This window comes from Phaseolus vulgaris, chromosome 6 (genome assembly GCF_051622355.1).
Source record: "Phaseolus vulgaris cultivar YP4 chromosome 6, ASM5162235v1, whole genome shotgun sequence".
NCBI lineage: Eukaryota > Viridiplantae > Streptophyta > Magnoliopsida > Fabales > Fabaceae > Phaseolus > Phaseolus vulgaris.
In genome coordinates this window covers 25,429,032-25,455,329 of record NC_143503.1, presented here as the reverse complement: position 1 = coordinate 25,455,329, position 26,298 = coordinate 25,429,032, and the positions used below count along the sequence as shown (strand labels likewise).

The 26,298-nt window shown below is 33.3% G+C and overlaps 3 protein-coding genes across 4 annotated transcripts; 2 read left to right on the top strand and 1 right to left on the bottom strand.

Annotated features, from left to right (window-relative positions):
- Nucleotides 1-871: 871 nt before the first annotated feature.
- On the top strand, nucleotides 872-14,854 carry LOC137831559 (Insulinase (Peptidase family M16) family protein). Of its 2 annotated transcripts, none has more exons than XM_068639281.1 (19): nucleotides 872-1,579; nucleotides 1,839-1,914; nucleotides 2,272-2,318; nucleotides 3,045-3,157; nucleotides 3,733-3,806; nucleotides 3,929-4,024; nucleotides 4,144-4,263; nucleotides 4,770-5,000; nucleotides 5,527-5,675; nucleotides 5,794-5,950; nucleotides 9,438-9,590; nucleotides 9,908-10,290; nucleotides 11,215-11,364; nucleotides 11,483-11,665; nucleotides 12,163-12,366; nucleotides 12,479-12,585; nucleotides 13,054-13,207; nucleotides 13,968-14,089; nucleotides 14,395-14,854. In XM_068639281.1, the coding sequence occupies exons 1-19, from the start codon at nucleotides 1,025-1,027 to the stop codon at nucleotides 14,636-14,638; spliced, it is 3,318 nt and encodes a 1,105-aa protein (XP_068495382.1). In that variant the 5' UTR covers nucleotides 872-1,024; the 3' UTR covers nucleotides 14,639-14,854. The 2 variants fall into 2 exon arrangements, with proteins under 2 accessions (XP_068495382.1, XP_068495383.1); XM_068639282.1 differs by having other exon boundaries at nucleotides 967-1,579; nucleotides 1,839-1,937.
- Nucleotides 14,855-17,880: 3,026 nt separating this feature from the next.
- Nucleotides 17,881-18,712, bottom strand: LOC137833493 (agamous-like MADS-box protein AGL80). The gene is made up of 2 exons (XM_068641839.2): nucleotides 18,611-18,712; nucleotides 17,881-18,383 (listed from the first exon to the last, which is right to left on the bottom strand). The coding sequence occupies exons 1-2, from the start codon at nucleotides 18,687-18,689 to the stop codon at nucleotides 17,881-17,883; spliced, it is 582 nt and encodes a 193-aa protein (XP_068497940.1). The 5' UTR covers nucleotides 18,690-18,712.
- A 1,590-nt stretch (nucleotides 18,713-20,302) lies between these two features.
- On the top strand, nucleotides 20,303-23,066 carry LOC137831557 (SNARE-like superfamily protein). The gene is made up of 4 exons (XM_068639280.1): nucleotides 20,303-20,631; nucleotides 21,081-21,160; nucleotides 21,707-21,875; nucleotides 22,718-23,066. Exons 2-4 carry the CDS (start codon nucleotides 21,101-21,103, stop codon nucleotides 22,912-22,914), a joined length of 426 nt encoding a protein of 141 aa, XP_068495381.1. The 5' UTR covers nucleotides 20,303-20,631; nucleotides 21,081-21,100; the 3' UTR covers nucleotides 22,915-23,066.
- The last annotated feature ends 3,232 nt before the right edge of the window (nucleotides 23,067-26,298 follow it).

Here is a 26,298-nt window from a genome sequence, read left to right as displayed (position 1 = left end):
AAATTTATAATTTTTTAAAATTAAAAAATTATAAATATAACTATATGTTATATACAATTTAATTAAAGATATTTGTTAAAAATAAATTTATTTATTTTAAATATAAAAAAAAACATTTTAAATATCAATCTTTATTTGATTATACTTTTAAAGAATAGTTTAAAGATAATTTGATATTTAAAAATATAAATACACATATAATAATATATAATAATAATAATAATAAAAAAAAAATAAAAAAAATAGATCCAAACACTTTTCTGTTACAGCTAACGTTTCTGTTACGGGTAGTATATATAATATTCTTTAATCCACGTTTGTTAGAAAAAAATTATAATAATATCAGGTCTAAATTTGGTGAAAATATCTCAAAATATTAGCAATATTGGTAGACTCCTCGAAACATTTTTCTATTTTAAATAATTAAAGTATTCATATTTAATAATTTAAAATAACAATAATATATTTTAGTTTCCATCTATACTTTCTTTTTGAAAACAGTCATGTTTGAGGCATGTACTAGCATATAATATATAACCTTTATAACTTCAAATGTATGTGTGTTGGAACAAAACACTCTAATAATAGTCAATTCAGTCCTCCAAATTACTTCTTATTTTTTTTTATCTTAAATAAATCTCCAAAATAATTTAGAATTTCATTTAATTTCTTCCAATTAATCATTTTTCTTTCATGTTGACTTAAATGAATATTAAAAATTTCCAGAGACATTTTGATATTTTCTTCAGTTTGAAAGATTCAATTTTGGAGATTAAATTGTCCATCTATTATTTTATGTGTTGGTTTTTACACAAGAACAAAATAGGTTTGTCCAAGGTTGGTAAATGAAAATCCAAACAGAGTCTAAGGTGGTTTTTTTTATCTAAAGCTATTTACTATTTTCATTTTCAAGTTAGAATTTTGAAAATTGATTTGATTTATTATTGCATATTTTTGTGTTTCCCTGAAGAGGTGGCCCAATTGATTTGGAAGCAGTTGGTGTGAATGGGGGTGTGAAGATGAGATGATCAAAGATTCAAGTTTGATGCTTTATCCTCAGCAAACTACAAGAACACTGGGCTTACTACTTCCACACCCCTTTCTTCAAGCTCCAATCACAACTACGCTTTCCCTTTCGCAGCTCACACTCACAAATAACGCTCACAATAGATTCTTTGCTGCTGCCAGACCACGCTCACGCACACTTCATTCCCACTTTCTCCACAACAGGAAGGGGAAGAAACAACCTTTGATAATGGGAATGAAGAAGGGTGCTTCAGACCACGACGACGTCGTTCTCAAGTCCCCAAATGACCGTCGTTTGTACCGCCTCCTCCGTCTCCCCAACGGCCTCCGCGCTCTGCTCGTTCATGATCCCGAGATTTACCCGGAGGGGCCTCCCAAGCATGCTCCGGAGGAAGATGAGGTTGATGAAGGAGAGGAAGATGAGGATGATGAAGAGGGAGAAGGAGAATATGATGATGAGGATGATGATGATGATGAAGAGGAGGAAGGTGATGACGATGATGGGGAAAGGGATGGTGTCAAGGGTGGTGGGGCTGCTGCCCAGAGCAAAAAGGTTGGGTTTTTATTTGTTTTCTTTTGTGTTCTGCTTATTTGGGGAATGCCCATTTCGATTTTAGCTACGGTTTACAGTGTGCTGCTGTTGTGGCTTTGTGGGTTGGTTGTTTTGGTGTCGATGGGATCTGGGTTCTGCGTGGAAATGTGGGGATGTGAATGGGGATTGGGGAACGGTTATGCTATATGTGATTCGGTTTGTTGATTTGGTGTTTCTTGAATGTGAATTAATGAATTAATGTATTATTTTTTGTTTGCAGGCTGCAGCAGCTATGTGTGTAGGAATGGGCAGCTTCTCTGACCCGAATGAAGCTCAGGGACTAGCACACTTTTTAGGTTTGGATATTTTCCTCATTTAGGTACTGTTTGGATAAACTTGTTCCTAAGTGCTTATATGAGAAGAAACTGGGAAGGTACAATGAATTAAAATTTTCTCGTAAGTTAGAATCAACTTATGTATTGCGACCTTTTTTAAAAGTTCTCTTATCCAACACCTATGCAAGCTGAAGTGTATAAGTTGGTTTTGACCTAAGTTTAATTCATTTTACTTTCTTGCTTCTTCTTTTGCAAGTGTTTATTGAGAAGTTTATACTAATGGGACCATAATTTTTTTCCCTATATTTGATTTATACTTGTGTGGTTTTTTTAGATATCCTGGAATAAAAATAAGAATATGATGTATTTGATTTGCAGAACACATGCTCTTCATGGGGAGTGATGAATTTCCAGATGAAAATGAGGTCTGTTTGGCTATGTGATGTGTTGCTTATACATGTCTTTTTTGAAAATGATTGAATTCTTATGTATTACTGAGAAAACAATTTATCTATAACATGTTTGTTTTGGTTTAGAAGCATCGTGTAAACAAGTGAAAACCTGAACCTGAAGAAGTGTTGTTATGGCCTGATAGTACTCAATACCTCTTATTGCATGTTCCTTTGTCACATGTGTGCCCGAATTCAACTTCACGAAAATTACCTGTCCTCAGTCAAGAAAGTTTTCACTATGTGAAGCCTTTGATGGAAATGTATTACATGCTTCACGACTTCATGTTATGTTGGATTTTATTGTTATATAAGCCGTCTGCATTCTTTCACTGAATGCCACTTTGCCACAGGAATGTCTTTCTTAAAGTTTCAACTTTTCGTATAGATACTGATAGGTTAAATGATAAATTTCTACATCCTTTTACTATTATTAACTATCATAATTGTAATCTAAGTGGTGCTTCTGTGTCAGATTTCACATTATGGTTTTATACTCAGTTTAGCTAAGTTATAATCCCAGCTGATTCCCCCTCCTATTCTCTGATGAAACTTAAAATTAATTAAGATAGATTAGATTAATTTCTTTGTATCCTTGGCATGAAGTCTCACTTTTCTGAGGTTGATTGTACTCCTGGTGCATGTGCTAGACGCATAACATAGGTCAATTGGCATAGGATTTGACACTCTTTTTATTGTTAGTATGATAGCTATTTGTCCAAGCATGGTGGCTCATCAAATGCATACACGGAAACTGAATACACCTGCTACCATTTTGAAGTGAAGCGAGAGTTTCTGAAGGGTGCCTTGAAAAGGTAAACTCTTCTGTTAGGTGGTTTTACAGATTACTTATTACAGATAGGTTCTGCTCTCTACTTTTGCTTCTGAATTGTATTTAACTTCTATCTTTTGTCACTGGTTACTAATATAAACCGGTATAGTGTGTGATGATCATGCATATATCGGAGCATTTTAGCTATTGCAGTCGAGTAGAAGTAATTTAAAAAAAAAATATTTTACTGTTCATCATATTACTTGTCAGTAGCCACGTGTTGTAGAACATAAAACAGAATTAGTATGTATTGTACAGCCTAAAACAGTTAAAATCAGGATTTTTTAGATCATTAATCCAGTAAAATTAGTCCCATCCTATGTCTTTGTTATTTTAGTTATCTCAGTGTTCGGTGAAAAATACAAGACCAATAGATCATCAATCCAGTGTATTTGATCGTACATATTAATTATTTAATAATCTCAATATCCGTTGGGGAATCATGTATCATAGATGATCTGTTGGTAATATTTTAATTGTCAACGTTTGTTGTTGGTTACATTTCATTATTGTGCTATATTTCTGTTGAGCCTTTTTATTGGTTTCTTTCATTATCAGATTTTCTCAGTTCTTTATTTCACCTCTTGTAAAGATGGAGGCAATGGAGCGAGAAGTACTTGCAGTAGATTCAGGTAGTTTTTTTTTTTTATTTAAACAAATAACTTTAGAAAGAGCTCCAACTTTCTTATCTTCTAGTTTGCTGATGAAATGTGCTTTTGGCTTACAATCGTATACCATAATGGTGTGCACATAGAATTCAACCAGGTTTTACAAAATGATGCTTGCCGTCTTCAACAACTTCAGTGCCATACTTCTGCTCATAATCATCCTTTAAATAGATTCTTTTGGGGTAAGTTGGATTATCTTAATCCATTTGTTGGTCAATTAGCTTTTCAGCTTATTTTGTTTGCTAAAGCAATTTGATAATAATAATAAAACTATTTTGATTTCTTTTTCACATACATGAAGGGAATAAAAAGAGCTTGGTTGATGCAATGGAGAAGGGTATTAATTTACGAGAGCAAATATTGAAATTATATGGGGATTATTACCATGGTGGATTGATGAAGCTTGTCGTTATTGGTGGAGGTGAGGTTCTATTTCACTATCTTGTGTGTGATTATTCTATTTAGAACCAAGAAGTTTTACAAAGTTTATGATAGTAGTATTTAGGTCCTAGCAATAGTGTGTCTAGTGTATCCTAAGGGAGCCTAACATGGGATACAGGTATCTATTTTTTGTCTCATGTGGCTAATTGGAAAGTGGAGCAAATTAACAAAATGTTGTATTTAGGGCAGAGAGAAAAAGGTACCCAGGACTTGTTCTAGTGTAGCAAATACTAACATGTGGGCAGTACATTCAGAGAGTAGTTATTCAAGTTGCATCCTGTTAATGTTGATATGATTTTTTTTTATTTTCTGTTTGTTGAAATTTGTAGCCAACTATTGTCAAATTAATATTTAGAATGTAAAATAATTTTTTGATACACTGACTGTAACAGATTATTGATTATAATGGCTCTAGTCAAGGCTCAAGAGTAGGTCTAAAATTAATATATGGTGGTATTTTGAGTAATATGTTTATAAATAATACAGAGTCTCTGGATGTGCTTGAGAGTTGGGTTGTGGAACTGTTTGGTGCGGTAAAAAAAGGTCAAGCAAACCCCGTGTTCTCCATGGAAGGTCCTATCTGGAAATCTGGTAAAGTTTACCGCCTAGAAGCTGTCAAAGATGTCCATATCCTTGACTTATCATGGACACTGCCCTGTCTACATCAACAGTATTTAAAGAAGCCAGAGGATTATTTAGCTCATCTCCTTGGGCATGGTAAGATTTCTCATTATAGATAAATCCTAAGGAGTTGAGTGATATTTTTCATGTATCTATTATCATGCATTTTTATGCATCTTATTGTGCATCTCTGTTGCAAATTAAAGTGATACACTTTCATGTTAATTGGCATTGGAGAGTTTCTCTTCTCAAGCATTGCTCTCCATTGTTTTCTTGTGGTATTTCAAAACTTGTCTAAAGTTTACTGCACAGTAACTGCCAGTTATCATCTTTTTGTTGATAAAAAAACCGAGATAGATTTTATTTCTCAAACAGGCACATGGTTTCTTTCCTGCCTGCCTGCTGATTTTTTATTTTATTTTAAACACTTTAGTCCCAACTTAAAATGTTTGATAAACTTCTGAAACATTGTTTTGGATAGTAGAATACTCTCATTTATGGTCAACGGTAATATACTTTGTAGATTTGTATGCAGTAACTATTTCTCATTTAAATTTAAAATTGTAAGATTGAAAGTTTTATGGTTTGTTTTTCTTTAACAATAGCTTAATTAACCTTTCAGAGGGCAGAGGAAGCTTGCTCTCCTTTCTCAAGACCAGAGGATTGGCTACTTCTCTATCTGCAGGTGTTGGGGAAGAGGGAATTTATCGGTCATCTATAGCTTATGTCTTCGTCATGTCCATACACCTCACCGACTCTGGTATAGAAAAGGTAATCTCATTTTGTAAACTTCTAGAGGCACATCAGATGGAAAGTATGTAGCTTTTTGTGTTTTTAGTGAGCCATCAGTTGTCTAGTTGTAAGGTTAACTTCTATTCCATTTCCCCAGATCTTTGATATCATTGGCTTTGTCTATCAATACCTTAAGTTGTTGCGTCAAGATTCACCACAAGAATGGATATTTAAGGAACTTCAAAATATTGGCAACATGGACTTCAGATTTGTGGAAGAGCAGCCTCAAGATGATTATGCTGCTGAGCTTGCAGGTTTTCAATTTATTTTCTTGGTAGTATAGTCAAACTTTTTTTCTGGTATAAATATTTCTTGATGTTCGTGTCTTTTGAAAATATTGGTGCTTGAAATGATGCAGTTTTGGTTTAGGAACATGCTTGAAAGCGTATATACGAGAAGATTGAAAGATCATAACTTATATACTTTTGATTTAGATTCACATTCACACAGTCACGCATAATATAAGTTTAAGGAAAGAGGAAGAAATTTGCCCCAGGAATCTAGGTTACGAATAGATACAGCACAGACAGTTTTTTCTCAGAAGACAATATAAACTATTCTAGCATTTGGATTTTGTCAAAAAATGTCTACAAGTTGATCATTAGAGCCAATAAATTCAATTTAAATTTCCTTGGACAACAACTTTTCTCTAACAAAATGCATTCAATTTCTATATGTTTTGTCCTCATGAAACACATGGTTGGAAGCGATGTGAAGAGCTGCTTGATTGTCACAATACATCCTCATTTGTTGAATTTCACCAGACCACAGTGATTTGAGCCTTCTTCCAAAAAGATTTACATCTGAATGTTCTAAGGGTCCCTAATATATTATGTTCCATAGATTGCCAAAGCAGAGGAAAAAGTTGGATGTCTAACTTATTCCATTGTGCAACACTTGTTGATATTTCAATACTGCCTTTTTTCAAGAGATTATGAAAACCTTGGCCAAGAAACCAAAGTTCAATAGAAACAGACCAAGATAAATAAATTTTACCACTAAGTTTTTCTGAAGTTATTGTGGGAAGGTCCAATAGATAGATGTTCCGTAGCTCCAACAGAAACCAAAAGAAGAGAAGAGCCCTTTATGGATTAGGATGTGAATAGTGATGGAAATGTATGGTGAGGGTTGAAATAGGAATATAAGAAGTCAACGAAACTGATAGAGGTGGCGTGATGGTGTTCCGGTGACAGGAAGGCAGCAAGTGGGCTAAGTGTGCCTAACTGAGCTGCCCAGAGAAGCAATGTGTGACAGAGCATGAGAAAGAACTACCTTCATGACCAATCGGGTTGGGCATCCTTTGGAGAGATGCTTCAAATCCTGTGGTTGCCAGAGAAAAAGGCGAAGTCCAGCAATGGCAGCAGAAGACATTTTCTTGTCAGAGAATACAGACAGAGTGTGATTGACCCTCTCGGATACAACCAATTTGAAGAGTATAAATATGAGGAAAAGAGCTTGAAAGATCTTAACTTAGATCTCCCTACCGATTCAGATATATATATATATATATATATGTGTGTGTGTGTGTGTGTGTGTGTGTGTGTGTGTGTGTGTGTGTGTGTGTGTGTGTGTGTGTGTGTGTGTGTGTGTGTGTGTGTGTGTGTGTGTGTGTGTGTGTGTGTGTGTGTGTGTGTGTGTGTGTGTGTGTGTGTGTGTGTGTGTGTGTGTGTGTGTGTGTGTGTGTGTGTGTGTGTGTGTGTGTGTGTGTGTGTGTGTGTGTGTGTGTGTGTGTGTGTGTGTGTGTGTGTGTGTGTGTGTGTGTGTGTGTGTGTGTGTGTGTGTGTGTGTGTGTGTGTGTGTGTGTGTGTGTGTGTGTGTGTGTGTGTGTGTGTGTGTGTGTGTGTGTGTGTGTGTGTGTGTGTGTGTGTGTGTGTGTGTGTGTGTGTGTGTGTGTGTGTGTGTGTGTGTGTGTGTGTGTGTGTGTGTGTGTGTGTGTGTGTGTGTGTGTGTGTGTGTGTGTGTGTGTGTGTGTGTGTGTGTGTGTGTGTGTGTGTGTGTGTGTGTGTGTGTGTGTGTGTGTGTGTGTGTGTGTGTGTGTGTGTGTGTGTGTGTGTGTGTGTGTGTGTGTGTGTGTGTGTGTGTGTGTGTGTGTGTGTGTGTGTGTGTGTGTGTGTGTGTGTGTGTGTGTGTGTGTGTGTGTGTGTGTGTGTGTGTGTGTGTGTGTGTGTGTGTGTGTGTGTGTGTGTGTGTGTGTGTGTGTGTGTGTGTGTGTGTGTGTGTGTGTGTGTGTGTGTGTGTGTGTGTGTGTGTGTGTGTGTGTGTGTGTGTGTGTGTGTGTGTGTGTGTGTGTGTGTGTGTGTGTGTGTGTGTGTGTGTGTGTGTGTGTGTGTGTGTGTGTGTGTGTGTGTGTGTGTGTGTGTGTGTGTGTGTGTGTGTGTGTGTGTGTGTGTGTGTGTGTGTGTGTGTGTGTGTGTGTGTGTGTGTGTGTGTGTGTGTGTGTGTGTGTGTGTGTGTGTGTGTGTGTGTGTGTGTGTGTGTGTGTGTGTGTGTGTGTGTGTGTGTGTGTGTGTGTGTGTGTGTGTGTGTGTGTGTGTGTGTGTGTGTGTGTGTGTGTGTGTGTGTGTGTGTGTGTGTGTGTGTGTGTGTGTGTGTGTGTGTGTGTGTGTGTGTGTGTGTGTGTGTGTGTGTGTGTGTGTGTGTGTGTGTGTGTGTGTGTGTGTGTGTGTGTGTGTGTGTGTGTGTGTGTGTGTGTGTGTGTGTGTGTGTGTGTGTGTGTGTGTGTGTGTGTGTGTGTGTGTGTGTGTGTGTGTGTGTGTGTGTGTGTGTGTGTGTGTGTGTGTGTGTGTGTGTGTGTGTGTGTGTGTGTGTGTGTGTGTGTGTGTGTGTGTGTGTGTGTGTGTGTGTGTGTGTGTGTGTGTGTGTGTGTGTGTGTGTGTGTGTGTGTGTGTGTGTGTGTGTGTGTGTGTGTGTGTGTGTGTGTGTGTGTGTGTGTGTGTGTGTGTGTGTGTGTGTGTGTGTGTGTGTGTGTGTGTGTGTGTGTGTGTGTGTGTGTGTGTGTGTGTGTGTGTGTGTGTGTGTGTGTGTGTGTGTGTGTGTGTGTGTGTGTGTGTGTGTGTGTGTGTGTGTGTGTGTGTGTGTGTGTGTGTGTGTGTGTGTGTGTGTGTGTGTGTGTGTGTGTGTGTGTGTGTGTGTGTGTGTGTGTGTGTGTGTGTGTGTGTGTGTGTGTGTGTGTGTGTGTGTGTGTGTGTGTGTGTGTGTGTGTGTGTGTGTGTGTGTGTGTGTGTGTGTGTGTGTGTGTGTGTGTGTGTGTGTGTGTGTGTGTGTGTGTGTGTGTGTGTGTGTGTGTGTGTGTGTGTGTGTGTGTGTGTGTGTGTGTGTGTGTGTGTGTGTGTGTGTGTGTGTGTGTGTGTGTGTGTGTGTGTGTGTGTGTGTGTGTGTGTGTGTGTGTGTGTGTGTGTGTGTGTGTGTGTGTGTGTGTGTGTGTGTGTGTGTGTGTGTGTGTGTGTGTGTGTGTGTGTGTGTGTGTGTGTGTGTGTGTGTGTGTGTGTGTGTGTGTGTGTGTGTGTGTGTGTGTGGTGTGTGTGTGTGTGTGTGTGTGTGTGTGTGTGTGTGTGTGTGTGTGTGTGTGTGTGTGTGTGTGTGTGTGTGTGTGTGTGTGTGTGTGTAAGGCTAACATACATAGAAATGAAAGGAATACTATTGTCATTTAGAATCTGTAGCAAAAACTGAAGATCTATTTATGTGATATAATGTTTTTACAAATTTATTGTCCTTATTGGTTTATTCATTTTAATTGTGCAGAAAATATGCACTTTTATTCACCTGAGCATGTCATTTATGGTGACTACGTGTACAAGACTTGGGATGAACAATTGTTAAAACAAGTTCTTGGTTTCTTCATTCCTGAAAACATGAGGGTAGATGTTGTTTCAAAGTCATTCCTTAAGTCCGAAGGTGAGTTCTTTTTTCTCCCTTATCTAATTGGCAATTGCTTGTTTGCCTTTTCCTTTTTCCTGTATCCTTGATAACATTGGCGGGCATAGGTCTAAGCCATTGACTGTTGCCTATCATTATGCTTTTTAATAATCCTTATTGAATAATGGTGAATGAGGGGTGGGGTTCTATACCGTGATGATTTATTTGTTTCTACTGTATGTGCCTATTGCTTTGAAATATTAGAAAATAATTACTATTATTTCACTGCTCAAAGATTAGTTCTGGAAGTTATCTTTTCACCAAGACAATTGAAAGACTTGATTTTTTTTTTCCAGATTTCCAGAACGAACCTTGGTTTGGTTCACGTTACACGGAAGAAGATATTTCTCAAAATTTGATGGAGTTGTGGAGAAATCCTCCAGAAATTGATGCCTCACTGCATCTTCCTTCCAAGAATGAGTTCATTCCAAGTGACTTCTCTATTCGTGCTAGTGAGACATGTGCTGATGAATTTGCAAATTCAACTTCTCCTAGTTGTATAGTTGATGAAGCATTGATAAAATTCTGGTACAAGCCTGATAACACATTCAAAGTTCCTCGCGCCAATACGTATTTTCGAATTAGCTTGAAGGGTGGATATGCTGACGTAAAGAGTTGTGTATTATCTGAATTGTTCATTCACCTTCTGAAAGATGAGTTGAATGAAATCACATACCAGGTTAATTATCTATTTATTTTCAATAAACAACAGGCAATAAAGGATGATGGAAAATTCACCTACAACATGACAGAAGTGAACAAAGCTTAGAAACAAAAGAGAACTTGGGCTTAGATACTGCTTTTGTTTTACTAAGTATAAATATACACACATATACATGCATATACATGATACATATATATTACAGAAAAATACGTACAGATTAAAAAATGCTCTCATTTTTCTCGAGATTGTTCACCATAAATAAATTATCCATTTCAATTGTTTCTGGAGGTCTTAAACTAATCATAAAACCAGATAACCTTCAGCTTGCCTATTATCAATCATAAAAATGCTCCCATTCATTAATATTTGTGGAAAAAAATTGAGTATTCAAGAATGCCTATATATAACATTCTAGAGCTCACTTTTTATTCTTTTCCAATTGATTGAAAATTGGTTTTTAGTTTTCATTTTATTAAAGGATATTGCCCCAAGAACCCTTCCTCAGATATTACTTATGGGAAATATCTGACATAATGGTCTTGTTAAATATCTTCAATGCGAATACATGACATTTGAAGGTGCTTAAAAAACCCTTGTGGTATCACCAAAGTTGTGTTTCTATTTCATTGTAATAATGTTAATAAAGAAAGTACAGACTATAAAGCTTTAGTATTGAACACTTATTAAAACCCTTCCTTAGTATTTCTTAAATAAAGTATGCATATACCACATAAGTCATTCAATAGAGAACAGTACTTTAGGGTTGGGGCTATTGGCACTCATTAATGCCTATTCACGCCCCAACCAACTTCAAATTGCAGTTTCCTCAATTGAATATTTGATTGCAATTTAAGAAATTGCAGTTATAAGTAGGTTGTGCCAATAGTCCCATCCTATTTTTAGATTTTTTTGTAAACAAATCTTTGTCTGTGAATGCAGGCTAGTATTGCCAAGTTAGAAACTTCTGTCAATTATGTTGGTGACATGCTTGAGCTGAAGGTCTATGGTTTCAACGAGAAGCTTCCTGTTCTGTTATCTAAATTCTTTTCAGTAGCTAAATCTTTTATGCCAACTGATGATCGGTTTAAGGTATGTGATATGTTTCTTTTGAAAAAAAAAAATCAATGTTAACCATATTTTAATTTTTCTATCTTCAATTTTACTACATTCTGTCTTTGCTGTCACGAACCAATGATTATCTGAACAGGTCATAAAAGAAGATATGAAGCGAACTTTAAAGAACTTCAACATGAAGCCACTAAGCCATTCAACGTATTTGAGATTGCAAGTTTTGTGTGAGAGTTTCTATGACGCTGATGAGAAGCTGCATTATCTAAATGATTTGTGTCTTGATGATCTGAAGGCATTCATCCCTGGACTTCTCTCCCAGGTTGATACAAAATATTTATTATTAGTATTTTCTATTATACTTTTTGCAGATTGCTTATGTTGCCTTTAAAATTCCAAGTATGATGGATTCAGGAGTATAACAAATGTTGTCAATACTGTTAATGACGGGTGAGCAACATGCACCATTGCACCTGAATGTGTGTTGTGCCAACTCCCGACGGGCACATGGATGAGCAATTGTTATTGTGCTTATAATTTTAGTGTTTGTGCTACCCAAATAACTCCCTATTTTGCTCTAATGTGCATGTAGAAGTCCCAGCCATAGGTTTTAACACTAACAACTGCAAGAAAGCAACTACTACTCCTTTATGATTTGTCATATATTATTGGTCTTTAGTTGATTTTTAAATGAGTTATGTTGGGAACATGGATAAGTCACATAGGTTAATTGTAACGATTTTATGGTTTGCTTAGTTTTGACTTTTGTAGTTGTGACATTGTTGGAGATTTATTCTTTTATATCTTAATTTTGTACAGCTATATGTGGAGGGTCTATGTCATGGAAATCTTTCAAAAGAAGAAGCAATTAGCATATCAAATATATTTAAGATGAATTTTCCTGTAAATCCACTCCCGATTGAGTTGAGGCATGCTGAGCGGGTTATTTGCCTGCCGTCTGGTGCCAATTTAGTTAGAGATGTCAGTGTGAAGAATAAGTCAGAAAAGAACTCTGTGGCTGAGGTAATTTTAGTTAGATTGGTTTTTTTTTTCACCAATGTGTTTCATAGATATTTGTTTTCTCTGTCCCTGACAATTTTTCATACTTCTTACTTCAGTTTTGGTTTTTATGCAGCTTTATTTTCAATTTGAGCAAGATTTTGGTTTGGGGTCAATCAAATTGAAAGCTTTGATTGATCTTTTTGAGGAAATTGTGGAGGAGCCATTTTTTAATCAGCTGAGGTGACATTCTGTTGCTCAGTGTCGTATATTTGACTTCTGATATTTGTTAACGACCATAGGTCCTCTCTTTTATTCTCCCGTGATTGACATTCCATACCAAATAATACATCTTAGAATGAGAATGTCTGTTACTTGTTACCTATCTACTCAGAGTGAAAATTGAACTTTACTTGCATTTATGAGAGGAAGCTACTCTAATTGTTGATATCTCTTAAATTAACTCGATTTGCTGTAAACTAGCTCAGAGCATAGGTTATTGATTACTTGATAATAAAGTTGTCTTGGTTTGCCATGAAAGTTTCTATTGTTATAGAATCCTAGTTTCACTGATAAAACAGGTATAAATTCAATGAAACCATTCACTTGCAGCCTTATGCTTGTGTTGAGATTGCTGTTTTGTTATCTTTCTTTTGTCAATCCTACCTTGTTTGTCTCTTTGGGGACTAAAATTCATGTATCTGGATACAGGACAAAAGAGCAGCTTGGTTATGTTGTTGAATGCAGCCCACGAGTAACATACCGTGTTTTTGGGTTTTGTTTCTGTATTCAATCATCTGAGTACAACCCAGTTTACTTGCAAGGGAGAATTGACAACTTCTTAAATGGCCTGGAAGAATTGTTGGTAAGTGTTCCTATTTCCTTCAACCTCCATGTTCCTAGGTTATCTGCTTCATTGTGAGCTGCAATAAAGCTAACATGACTTGGGTTCTTAAGAAGTTATAATAGGCCGACCCTACTATTATTGAGAAAGATGGAAAATGGATGCAAATAGTAAAATGCTTTGAATTTGTCATCTGCAGAGTCTGAATTTTTTTCTCCCCCCAAGATGATGGCATTATTAATTTTGTTAAATAGCCATTATAGAACTGTCATAACACAATGCACAAACAATGTTTTAAAGGAGGCCTGCTGTGACAGTGCCATAGGCAAACCTGGCATCTCTATATGCTGGAATCTTTGGCCTTCCACCATATTCTGCCAAATTGCCATTGATAACCTTGTTTATTCTGCCATTCTATTGCTTATTTTAGAGCTTGTTATATTGTAGTTATCTCAAATTCAATGAATTGTTTTTCATTTCTCTATGTAGCTAAATTATGTTTGTCTGGGCTGAGTTTTCATTGCAAAGAAAATAAAATATAAAAAAGGTTTTAATAATGTCTAAGGAGTCTATTTTGGCACGAGCTTTAAAATCCAAAATATAACTATTAACTGCTTCAATTTAACAGCACTATAGCTCTTTTTTTGCATTTACATTGGATGTACTTATTTGACAACAGGCTTTTCTGTTTCTGACTTGATTTGTGGATTCTCGTTTAAAAGATTTATCGAAGTGTTTATTTTCTGAATGAAGACTTATGTTATGGAGAAATATATTGCAGGATGGACTTGATGGTGATTCCTTTGAGAATTACAAAAGCGGGTTAGTGGCAAAGCTGCTGGAGAAAGATCCTTCACTCACATATGAAAGCAATAGATTGTGGAACCAGATTGTTGATAAAAGGTACCCTACATATTTTGTGGTCTAGATGATAGTGTTAGACTTAGTTATCGAAGTTGTCACTTATTGTTGAAGTCTTATAACCAGCAGCCTTTCATATGACTCAGATGTTTGATATCTTTTATGTACATACATATTTACGTAATTTATTTTTACTTCTGAATCTGTCTTGGTAGAGTATGGAGCAATTTCTGCCAAGTTATGATAGAAGTTTAAGGAGGACCAAAAGGGCTTATAGGAAATATCATTATTAGCTACATTTTGTTGCTACAATGATGGTTTATATGACTAAACATTATGGTTTTCAGGTATATCTTCGATTTCTCAAAGAAGGAAGCAGATGAACTGGCGAACATAACCAAGCATGATGTTGTTGAATGGTACAAGACTTACTTTAAACCGCCTTCTCCGAAATGTCGGCGACTACTCATTCAGGTATGGGGTTGCAACACAGACTTGAAAGAGGCTGAAACGCCACCCAAATCTGTGGAGGTCATTACAGATGCAGCAGCTTTTAAGTTGCAATCCAAGTTTTATCCAAGTTTTTGTTAACTTTTGAGATATAGTGTTCAACTCAGAACATTTAGTGGTTGTAGACTCGAGGGGTGTCATCGATATGCTTAATATGAAACTAAGTTTAAGGAGGAGGGATACAAAATGTGTTACTGGAATCAGATTTATTTATGTAAATTACATTTTTTTTAGAAAATATTCATTTTATCAACAAGATATTATAGTTCAATGACTATACATTTGTCCTTTTGTATATGTGTTTACTTGCACTCTATAGATGAGTCTCTTTTAGGCTATATTTGTTTGTTTTTCCCTTAAAAGCCATTTTAAGGTTTAAACCAAAAGCTTTAGAAGTACAAGTTATTTGGTTACTTTTATTTCTTTTACCTTGAGAGAGCAAGGGGAGTGGGAGGGAACAGAGATAATAGGGAGACAATGTATTTTCTTTTTTTATGAAAGTTCTTTATTTGTTCAAATAGAGGTTGTTTTCATTTATTAAAATTAAACTTTAAAAGAGATTTTTAATACTTTGTTTTGTTTAAGCTATTAAGCTATTCTTATTTCAATCTTACATGTGTTGAATAAACTTTTGGTACCCAAAATCTGTTAGGAATGAAATTAGTATTTCTTAAAAAAATTCCAACATTTATCATATATAACATTTTTTTAATAGATATGTAATTTTATCGTGAGAGTAATTACTCTTGAATTGATAATGTTGATATCTCAACATATTTACAATTTTTTACTAATATAATAAATGGGAGGATTTAGAATTATAAAAAATGTATTTAATTATTTTTAAAAAATAAAAGAATGCATCAATGCACAATAGTATAATGACAAAAAGTAATAAATGCAAAATGTTACTTTAATTAACATTTTTTGTTGAAGTAAAGATTGATATTAGGGTTTTGGTTTCGGGTGGTGAATTTTGTTGGTGGATTTGCAAGGGTGTGTTTCGTTGGTGGTGACAGTTGTGGCTTGGATTGTATTCTGGATTCAACCAATGCTTCTACGTTTGGATGAACATGAGAGTTAAACTAAAGGTTTGTCTAACATATCGTTTAAAGGAATCTGAGACTTAAAGTGTTTAATGAGACTGTTCAACTTTATAATATAATTGTTATTATCATTACTATTACCAATAATATTATGAACATTAATATTAATATTATCAATAATATTATTATTAATAATTTTAATATTAATTTTATTATTTTATATTATTATTATTGTTATTATAATAATCATAGTCATAATCATAATATGAATAATAATAATAATCGTAATTTAACACCACAGTTTCTTGGGTGTAGTGATTATAGATTATTTGTTGACTCTTGGGACCTAGTTCAATTCTCTTCAAGAACTTAATAACATTTATAAAATTAATAATAATTATAATAAGAATAATAAAAATATTAATAAGCATTGCATATGGATCATATGTGGGGGATCTAGGATGAGTTTGTAGTTTAGGATTTGGAGGGTAAACTCAAATCTTTAATGATAACTTTTTGTGTACAATTTTAGGTTATTCATGAGTTTATGAGTTAGGTAGAGTTGATACTTTTGGTCTTCTGTTTAGCAACTTAAATAGGTAAGAAAAGTTAGTTTAGTTTTAAATAATATTCTATATTAGATGTTTTGGATGTAGAGGTAACGTGCTCACACTATTTTGAAATTCTTTTAGGGATTGATATATTGGTTGATTCTTTTGAATTAAAGAAGTTAATATCTTAAGTTTATTTTGATTGATGACAATTTAAATGATGTTTACCTTTAATTTGTTTTGATGGATTGTGATTGTGAATGAATTCATATGAAATTTATGGATTGGTTGAATTGCAAAGAAAACACTATTTTGTTTTAAATGTTTTGTAGTGATTATGCATGCATCAACATGATTCTTAGAAGGCTACAACTAAAATAAATGGATACAAGTTGTAGATAATTGAGATCATCTATTCAAGTTTTTGTATAAAATATAAAATTAAAATTTATATTAAACCAATTAGAATCCTTGTGTTATTTGCAAATTTTTTGAATTATGCAGATTCGTAGGGTGAGAAATATGCTCATTGAGAGAAATTCTTTTTAATAAAGATCCGAGAGTTTTGGTAGTTGGGTGAGTCAAACTCTCACTAAGCGAGTTTTCTTAGTTGAGACCTCCATTGAAGTGCTCATTGGACGAGCCAAATCCTCACTAGGCGAAAATGCTTATTATGAAATTCTAAAATATTGTATTTTATATGATTTCTAAGTTAAAATAGTATTTTCATCTTAAAGTATTATAATCTTAATTGGTATAATATGTTATTGATTACTCTATAAAGTAAGAGATGATATGGATTTCATGTTAGTGATGTTTGATTTGAGTTAGAGGTATATGATATGATGTATGATGTAGAGATAGTTATTCTCAAGAAAGAGAATATTATGTTGAGATATATAAGATATGTATTAAATTTGATATCCGTCTAGAAGGAGATATTCATACCCATCTGATACATAGATGAAAATTATTAGGTGTTGAGAGTCGAGGGATCTTATATGATTGATTCTAAAGTTTGAAAAATAGTTGGTATGACATATCATATAGATTTACCCCGTCCAATAAAAAGACTTAGTTTTTATTTAATGTAACTCCATTGGAGAAATAACATACTAAAGGTGTATGATAAGTGTATATATCTAAGTCAAATTCAACACATATGTCGTCTTTTAGAAATAGAGTCAATAGTTGTGTGATGTATGTTAATAGTATTGTGAAAGTATAAATACAATATCTATAAGTCACGATTTTGAAAATCTTAATATCTTTCTATGAATACAATATCTATATCTCATAGTTTGCAAAATGAATAGTCAAAACTTCTTGTTATTGAGAATGCTTAGTTACAACCATGCAAAACTGTTTGGATTATAAATAGTTAAAACTTATTGTTCTTGAGAATGCTTAGTTACAACCAAGCAAAACTTTTTGTATTACATTAGACAAATCGAAAATAGTTTTGGTTTAAATATGTAATTAAGAACATGTGCTAAAAATTGGTGATTTTATTTTTAGAAAAAATAACATTAACCATCAAACGTGAAGATAATGTGCATGCACTACTCAATTAAAAAAATACATTAAAGAAACCAAAATAAAACATAGTTCAAAGAAAGACATTAAAATTAATTGCTAGTTTAAATGAGAAAAATCATAGAAACTCTCTTAAAGGAGAGAAGGTTTTAGCCAAAGACATTTTGGACATTAACATCTCCAATGAATTTCATGGATCAATATTGCTTCTTAATGTGTCTATCTTGCTTTCCCGCCCTTGAACATGATGCATGAATCCATGTTCTCCTCCATTTTCAGTCACCGAAGATACTTCTTGGATTTGGATCATAGTCATCTTCTTTTTTATTTCATTCAGGTTCTGATCAATCAGCCATGACAAATCATTCAAATCTATTAAACTAGGATTGTCAAAAACCTTCCCAATACTCAAGTACTGAAACATTAGATGAGTCATTTCTTTTTTCCTGTTCTCATTCCTCTGTCTTGTCAACTGTTGTTGGCTTTTGATGATTATTTGTTTCAACAAGCTCTCCTGATTCAACATCTTTCTGCTTTGTTTCTGCTCAGACATTTCCATGAACTTGGAAAGCACCCTTTGAACTTCTGACTCAGATGGCCAAACCTCTGGCTGGGGATCATTTGGAGAATAAATTATGGCACATGATTCAATCCCACAAAGAGTGCTAATTTCATTCATTTTCTTGATCAAACCTATTAATAAAACATAAATAGAATTAGAGAAAATGAGAAGTGATGTGTGATGGCACAAATTTATCCATATACATTCCTAGAAGAAAAATATATGAATAAAATAAAATAAAACAAAATTCTTTATAAACTAACTTATAGAATATTTCTCATATATATGATATAATTGAAGCTAATAATAATATACAAATTTATATAAATATGAAGAGAAAGAGAAATCAACCACTAACCATGTTTTCTTTTCTTTAACGTTGTCTTCCTCTTTGAGTCATTGGTAATGTATGTGAGATCCAACTTCTTTCTTGCCATGGTAGTGATCAAAAGAGAGAAATTCTGAAAATATTGTTAATGTGAGAATGTGCTTTTCTCACTTTCACTCTTTTGCTGTTTATATAAGCATACTTAAGATGCAAGTATATTCAAATTAGGGAAAGCTTGCTAGGTGCATTAATATAGAGAATCTCAATTACCAAATACATTTAAGCAAAAAATCACAATCCAATTCATTTACAATGAACAATTAGAGAAATTTTACAGATTAAAAAAGTGATTACAATGAATAGTGATTGTTTTTAAAAAGGTATAAACTAACTTATATTTGTTTATATGCAAATATGCTTTTAAAAACAACCAATTTTTATGATGAGTTATTAAAATAGTTTGTGGTTTTAATCAGATTTTAGATTTTGTTTTTTTTTTAAAAGCTGAAACAAAATAATAATGAAAATATAAGTAATTTTTTAAATGTTTTTTTACTTAAAAAAACTTCTAAATGGAAAAGCTACCATTTTTGGATGATAAACAAAAATTTAGATTTTCATGTTTAGATTGAGGACAAGTGAAACGAGTGGTCTCATGTTATACTTTTGCAGTGATATTCATGATATTTAGAAATTATATTTAATAATAATTAATTCAAGTAGCCTTGTTTAAAAGGATAAATGTTTTTTTGATGTGATTATTTTTTCATTAATTATTATATAACTAAAACTTAAACCCATTATGAAAAAAAAAATACTGATTAAAACGTGTATATTAAAAATAATATTTAATTACTCTTTACATCTTATTATTACAGAAACATTTTATAGATGAAAGATACTTCAATAAATCACTTAATTTTTAGCTGTGCATTAAAATATTCTAAAAAAATTCATTCATATATACAAAATGGATAAATTATTATTTAAATATAAAGTAGCAGTACTATAAATATTAAATAATCATTAATTATTTAATACAAAATAAAAATGTATCAACTATATATTAATCTAATACACTGAATATGTGTTATTCACTTTTAATTACATCTATAGTATGATGTATTATGTACCATAAAAGGAGATTCCACAGCTAACAATAGTTGGGTTAGCATATCTCAATAACTTACATAAACACATTATCCTCTTTATTTAATATATATATATATATATATATATATATATTAAGAAAAAAAATTAAAAGCAATCGTGAAATCTAGATCATCCATAATATGAAGCACAATGTCATCAATTAAACCATGTACTTCTTTTATTATTAAATTAATTGTGCTATTTATTAATTACTAAATTAATTATCATGATCTTTTTAAATGGTAAAAAATATTTTAATTTAAGGAAAACTAAATTAATTAATTAATAAAACATACTAAATGTGATTATATTTTTTTGTATTTGGTTTTAGTTTTTTAAATAATTAACAATCTATATGAAAGGCCGATAAAAAAAATCTATATGAAAGAATTTGATATAGATAATTACTCATCAGTCCAGGAGATAAGTAAAATACAATTAAAGGAAATAATAAGAAATAAGTAAACCAAAATTTTTAATTTATTAAATATTTAGTTTTAAAATAATCATTAAATACTTCAAATTAAAAATAACAATGTTAATAATCTGATTACGTGGGTCGGGTATTTCAGCCCATAACCCATAACCCGTAACCCGTAATACCTCACTCTCTCTGAAACTGAAAACAAGAAGGCAAAACACTAAACACAACTCACCCACAGCAACGAATCGCCTCCTCCCTCAAGCTCGCGGCGCGGCGGCGACCGGTTACCGGAAACCGGCAACATACTCACTCACGAGCAACGAATCTCATCTCCAATCTCCCCTCCCTCCGCTGCAAGCTGATCTGACCTCCTCCCTCAAGTTCGCGTCGGCGACCGCAACGGCGGGGCAAGGAGCCTCACTCTGACGACGTCGATACTCCTCTCCTTCTCTCTGTTAGGTTTTCTGCCCTCACGGTATGATTTTGTTTCTTCTCCTCTCACGTGTTTTCAGATTATGAGATATTTCTGGATCTGGTTTTGTGTTGTGCCGAAATTATGTTCTGGACGCCGCGTCCGGTCCGCATCGCATTCGGCGCGCTTAATTCTGTGGACCGCTTTCGTGCTTCGCTTGTCTAATCAAATGTTTTTCTTTCAAAAGAAGTAAAAAATTGGGGTTCTGAATTTTGGTTGTGGTTCTTGTAAATGTAATGGTAAAGATTGCTTTATGTCTTTGGCTGTTCTTCAGGAGCATTTGGATGCTGATATGTGTTTTAATTATTTATTGTCAATTATTTTCATTCAGTGTTCACGATAATGTTGGTTTGTTGCCGGTACTGTAAATCCTAGACAGTGTAATTGTGGTAAGTACAAGAGTTTAATTTGGAAAAATTCGCTGTTAAATTCTATCCCCACATTCGTTTCAGATTCTGGAAAAGTTTTTGGAATGGCTGCAATTTACAGTCTTTACATCATCAATAAGTCTGGTGGTTTGATCTATTATAAGGTATGGTTGTCTTTACTTTCTGTTGCTCTCTAATTCAAACTTTAAATTATTTCTGATGGGTTTCTAAGAAATTTATTTTATATTCCCCTGAAATGATGGCAGGAAGCATTATTATTGTTACATGTTTTTTTTCTAATGTGACAGAAACCTAAAGTTCTGACATTGTTATACTTTCTTTTGCATGGTTAATTAAGTCTCGTATGTCCGATCAGCTTGTATATTGAGCTACAGCTTCTAAATTCGGTTAAAGAAATGACCAAGATATCTTTTACATTTCATCCCACTGGTTCCTCAGTATATAAGTCTGATATTTGGAGTTTTGTTTGTTTCTTAGAAGCTAGAATTGTCAATATGTTTAAGAAGAAGTATGCTGAATCTTATTAATTAGGATATGGACTTGCTGGGAAGATGGATAGCGACGATATTTTAGTTTTCTTTCCGACCTTTCGTTTTAAAAATCAATTTCAATATTTTAGTTAGAGTTTTAGTTAAGCTTTTCTTTTTACATGGAATCTATTATAATTACGACAATTCTTTTGCATTTAGGATTATGGGTCTGCTGGACGAATGGATACCAATGACAGCTTGCGGGTGGCAAGTTTATGGCACTCAATGCATGCAATCTCTCAGCAGTTATCACCTGTATCAGGCTGTTTAGGAATTGAACTTCTCCAAGCAGATACGTTTGATCTTCATTGCTTTCAGTCGCTGACAGGTAATTAGTCTTTAACTCATTATTGCACTAGCTTTGCAATTTACTCAGTGAATACATGATTAGTTTATGTCTAGTAACACCTTTTCCTTTTCATGCACGCATGTGCTTTGAGTATATGCTCTAGATAAGTATTTGTAAACGCCATTATAAATGAAGTGGACTTGATTGCCTTGGGATTTTAATCTTGATTCTGTCTAAAAGGTCTCCATAGGCTAAACAGATAAACCCCATTATAAGGTGAACTTAGAAATGTTATGTTGCAAACTTAGAAATGAATTATTTTCTCGAACACCTGATATTAGGAGTAAAAAACAGAATCGTTTAGTTGGAAGACAGGTTGGATTAATGTAGAAATAAATATAACTTGTTGGTGATATGACCCAGTATGTTAACTGTATTTGATTTTTATTATTATTTTTGTAATTACATACTTCTTTCTTGCTGTGTGATTATAATGTTTTCTCAGCACTGTCATTTTTCTGGTAATAAACACCCATTACTTCACTTTTTCGCACTGTCCTCATTTGGCTTTTTTTTAAACACAATACAAAATTTTCCATTCCTCTGGGTCACATCTGCATCTTCGGATTTGGATCAATGAACTTGAATTCTTGAGAGTTGACATTGTTTTAGATGTTTGGCTGTTGTTTAGCTGTTTCCTTGCCCTACTTTAGCGTTTATGTTTCACACTTGTTATTTTAATGGAAGTTGGAACTATCTTTTTATTGTTTAGCAGTTCTGTATTCGGTTAAATGTCACTGGCAAAATAAGCATGCAAGATTTTCTCACTTTTATTTCTTCCTAATATTGGTATTAACAAAAATGTTTCTTCTCCCTTGCAGGGACAAAGTTTTTTGTGGTATGTGAGCCGGGAGCTCAACACATGGAAAATTTACTGAAATTTGTTTATGAATTGTACACGGACTACGTTTTGAAGAATCCGTTCTATGAGATGGAGATGCCTATACGTTGTGAGCTTTTCGATATCAACCTAACACAGGCAGTCCAAAAGGATCGTGTTGTATTTTTGGGCCGATAAATTTATATCTTACCGTTTTCACATTTTGGATGAGTACATAATCTAAATATTGCCATTCAATTGCTTTGAAAGTATCGTATGACTGCTAGCCTTTGTTGCTTTTTACGCACAAAGCAAGAATTACAATGTCTGAGACAAGACAAGTTTTCTGACATCCGATATTCATTTTCGAGCAATGCTTTACATATGGGGACTAGTTAGAAATTGCCTCTGGCTATACATTATTACCTTGGCTGTGGTTTAAGGTTTGTAATGTGAATTGGGTTCTTACATGATTGGTTATTGGTGTAACGGGTCAATAGTCAGTTGCAATGTTTCATGTTCCTCAGTTAGTTACAAGATTGTAATCAGTTTACTGTTCTCAACGATCCAAATCATACATTCTAGTCATGCCTTCTTGTTTGAGGAAGCTTTTCCGAAAGAGAAATATAGGATACAATGGTTTACTAATGGAGATAGAAACTCCCAAGTTTTTTTTACAGTGTGGTGAAATTCAAGCATTCTATTCAATCCAATTTGATTCTTAGGGATGCGAATAAGTTTCTAACTTCCCGATCAGATCTAGATGCTCATATCTTAGGCTACTTTTCTTCTCTCTAAGCATGCAGGAATGACTTCTCAGATGTTTCCTCACTCCATGCTCTGTCAAGCTCCATGCTCTGTCAAGCTCACCAAGCCTCCCTCATTCGAAAAGGTCAAATAGGTTATCTTCTCCCTGAATGGGCACAGTGCCTCTAACTTTGATAGTTTTGGTGGCTACTTCTACCAAGTTTTCTGGGATATCATTGGGTTAGATGTCTTTTGCTCTGTCTCTCAATTCTTCCATCAGGGTTAGATCCTTCTTGATGTAAATTCTAACATTGTTTTGCTTATTCCTAAGTTCCAAGGGGGCTGACCACATTAACAACTTTTGGCCTATTGTTGTGGTAGCTTTAAAACCATCACCAAAGTTATGCTTAATAAACCATCTTTGATTGCCTCCAGGATCACTTCTCCTTAACAAATTGACCTCACAACATCCGTTCAAGGCCGATAGAAACCATTACACACAAGCAGAAAATTGATGAGACTGATCAAAGATCAAACATCAAGTAGTACTAAATATACTGAGTGGCGAGTGCCGAAGTCTTACTTAAGCGTAGGAGTGCCTTTTACATATATCATCCGAACCTGGAATTCATGAAGACAAGAAATAGAGCAGACTAACTGACCAAAAAGGAGTTCAATCGTTCTCTTTATTTCAATCCTGTTCGAGAATAGTTTATATAATTTGCTATTTAAAAGAATAGTTTATATAATTTGCTATTTAAAAGAATGACTCCATACCCCAAAAGTCACCATTTAGTGTATAATTACTTTTGTTTTCGGTTGTCTTGAAGGTATGGCACATTTAGCAAAAAGTATCATGAGTAAAATATTCATCAACACCTCTTATATAGTTAGAGAAAAAAATAAAACAAAAAAATTATAAAATTCAGCCTCCATTATTGATGATATGTATATTGTTATTTCTTGTTTGTTTATATGTTTATGGTCAGACTAATTCATGTTGAATAAATCTGTATATATTTACTTAATCCTCTTTCTTAAAGAATAATGTGATTTGGCTAATAATAGTATTTTAACCTTGATTGACTTATTTAATATACATATTTTCTCTTGTCTAAAAATCTACTAAAAGGCAACCAAATATTCTTTTCCTTTTCTCAATCGATAATTGTTTTGAATTGAGAGATGGTACTTAAAAATAATCTGCATTAAGTCTTTGATAGTGTTCCTAATATGATAATTAGGAACCAAATATGAACTCAATTCTCCACAGATTCTTATGCAATGCGACAAATGGAAAAACTGTGCAGTCCAATTGATTATTGAAACTGATGGATAGGTTCAGAAACTTAATGAGTTAGATAATTGTCTTACTTACCAACCATGCATAGCATGTATTATTTTACATAAAAGACTGTGTAAATACTGATAACATAAATAATTGTTGCAGAGTCATATCAACTTATAAACTGTTACATATTATTTGTTGAATTTTATTTTAAAAACTAATGATGGCATATAAATATTAAATTATATTTAAAATTATGTAACTTACTTATAAATCATTTTAGTTTCATTGATTATGTGGTTCTCCATAAATATATGTGACATGAAGTTAAATTTAATCATCTATTAACTGAAGAACTAAATTCAACTATAAATTAAATGTTAAATGACTAAAACTGATGTTTAAAATTTTCAGGATGATTAAGTTATTATAATATGTCTATATTTCTTTTGAAAGGTAATTTTTTCAGAGGATTATATGTGCCTAATTAGGAGGACTAATTTGCATGCTTACTTATACTTTGAAATAGTCGTCTATAGGGTTAAATGTACAATGGTTTTTTTTATTCATATTTCTATCTAATTCATAAACAATTTATAGCTCACATTTGTCACATGCTATAAATTCATTAATGACTTAATAAAAATATTGTTGTACTTTTTGGAAAACGAAATGACCATTTCAAATGAATAAATTTCGAAATATGAAGATATTAAATTAAAGATGTTTTGTATACTTTTTAATGATAATTACAAAAGTGTATTAGCTTAATGTTATTTTATTTATTTTCATTTGTATTGATTGATTAAAAAAGATAACAATAATGAAATATTCTTTTCTCAAACTAAACACATTAAATGCTATATATATTTTTGTTACTGTTGTGGTTTCCTTAAAGGAAAATAATTCTTTGATTTGTTATGTTTATTTGCTAAATTTGAACTTCAATTTAGCAATCATGGAAAAATCTAGACCACAAAATATTTGGTGAGAATTAATACCCATTTTCTCTCCCCTCAATAAGGAAAAAGACTTTTATTTTATTTTATTTTATTTCAAACAGCTAGGTTAGTAATTTGTGGACATAAATTATGTAAACTTTTGGATTCATTTTCCTCTACCTAAACAAAAATATATTTTTCAAAGATTTTTGTTAAATTTCATCAAAGTCTCTATGGCTTGACTATGACCCATATATTATTGCTGCAATTTTCATAAGGTTTACCAAGGTTAAAATATATACACATGTTTTTAGTTTCCTCAGACCCCTACCCTTCACAAATGGCCATTTTGGTTCCATATGTGTGTTCATAATTCAACTGTCCTTCACTAAAATACTACCACCCAAGGTCATCCACAAGTTCCTTTACCATAAAATTGGGACCAAATAAATTGGACAATCCCTTGTGAAGGGAACTTTCATTGATCCCTAAACCAACAGCAGAAACCAAACAAATCTGGTACATCTTATATTCATTAGTTTCACTTTTAAAATAAGTGAGAGAAACTTTCCTTTTTCATCACTTGTTTTGTTCCTGAATTAGCCT

What these genes read in the sequence shown, in the direction of transcription:
- LOC137833493 (XM_068641839.2), bottom strand. Translation starts at nt 18,689, where the DNA reads ATGGCAAGAAAGAAGTTGGATCTCACATACATTACCAATGACTCAAAG. An exon ending in GTTAAAGAAAAGAAAACATG is followed by an intron (nt 18,384 to 18,610) that starts GTTAGTGGTTGA and finishes TTTTATTAATAG; the next exon opens with GTTTGATCAAGAAAATGAAT.
- LOC137831557 (XM_068639280.1), top strand. Translation starts at nt 21,101, where the DNA reads ATGGCTGCAATTTACAGTCTTTACATCATCAATAAGTCTGGTGGTTTG. An exon ending in GTGGTTTGATCTATTATAAG is followed by an intron (nt 21,161 to 21,706) that starts GTATGGTTGTCT and finishes TTTTGCATTTAG; the next exon opens with GATTATGGGTCTGCTGGACG. An exon ending in TTGCTTTCAGTCGCTGACAG is followed by an intron (nt 21,876 to 22,717) that starts GTAATTAGTCTT and finishes TCTCCCTTGCAG; the next exon opens with GGACAAAGTTTTTTGTGGTA.
- LOC137831559 (XM_068639281.1), top strand. Translation starts at nt 1,025, where the DNA reads ATGATCAAAGATTCAAGTTTGATGCTTTATCCTCAGCAAACTACAAGA. An exon ending in CCATTTTTTAATCAGCTGAG is followed by an intron (nt 12,586 to 13,053) that starts GTGACATTCTGT and finishes ATCTGGATACAG; the next exon opens with GACAAAAGAGCAGCTTGGTT. An exon ending in ATGGCCTGGAAGAATTGTTG is followed by an intron (nt 13,208 to 13,967) that starts GTAAGTGTTCCT and finishes AATATATTGCAG; the next exon opens with GATGGACTTGATGGTGATTC.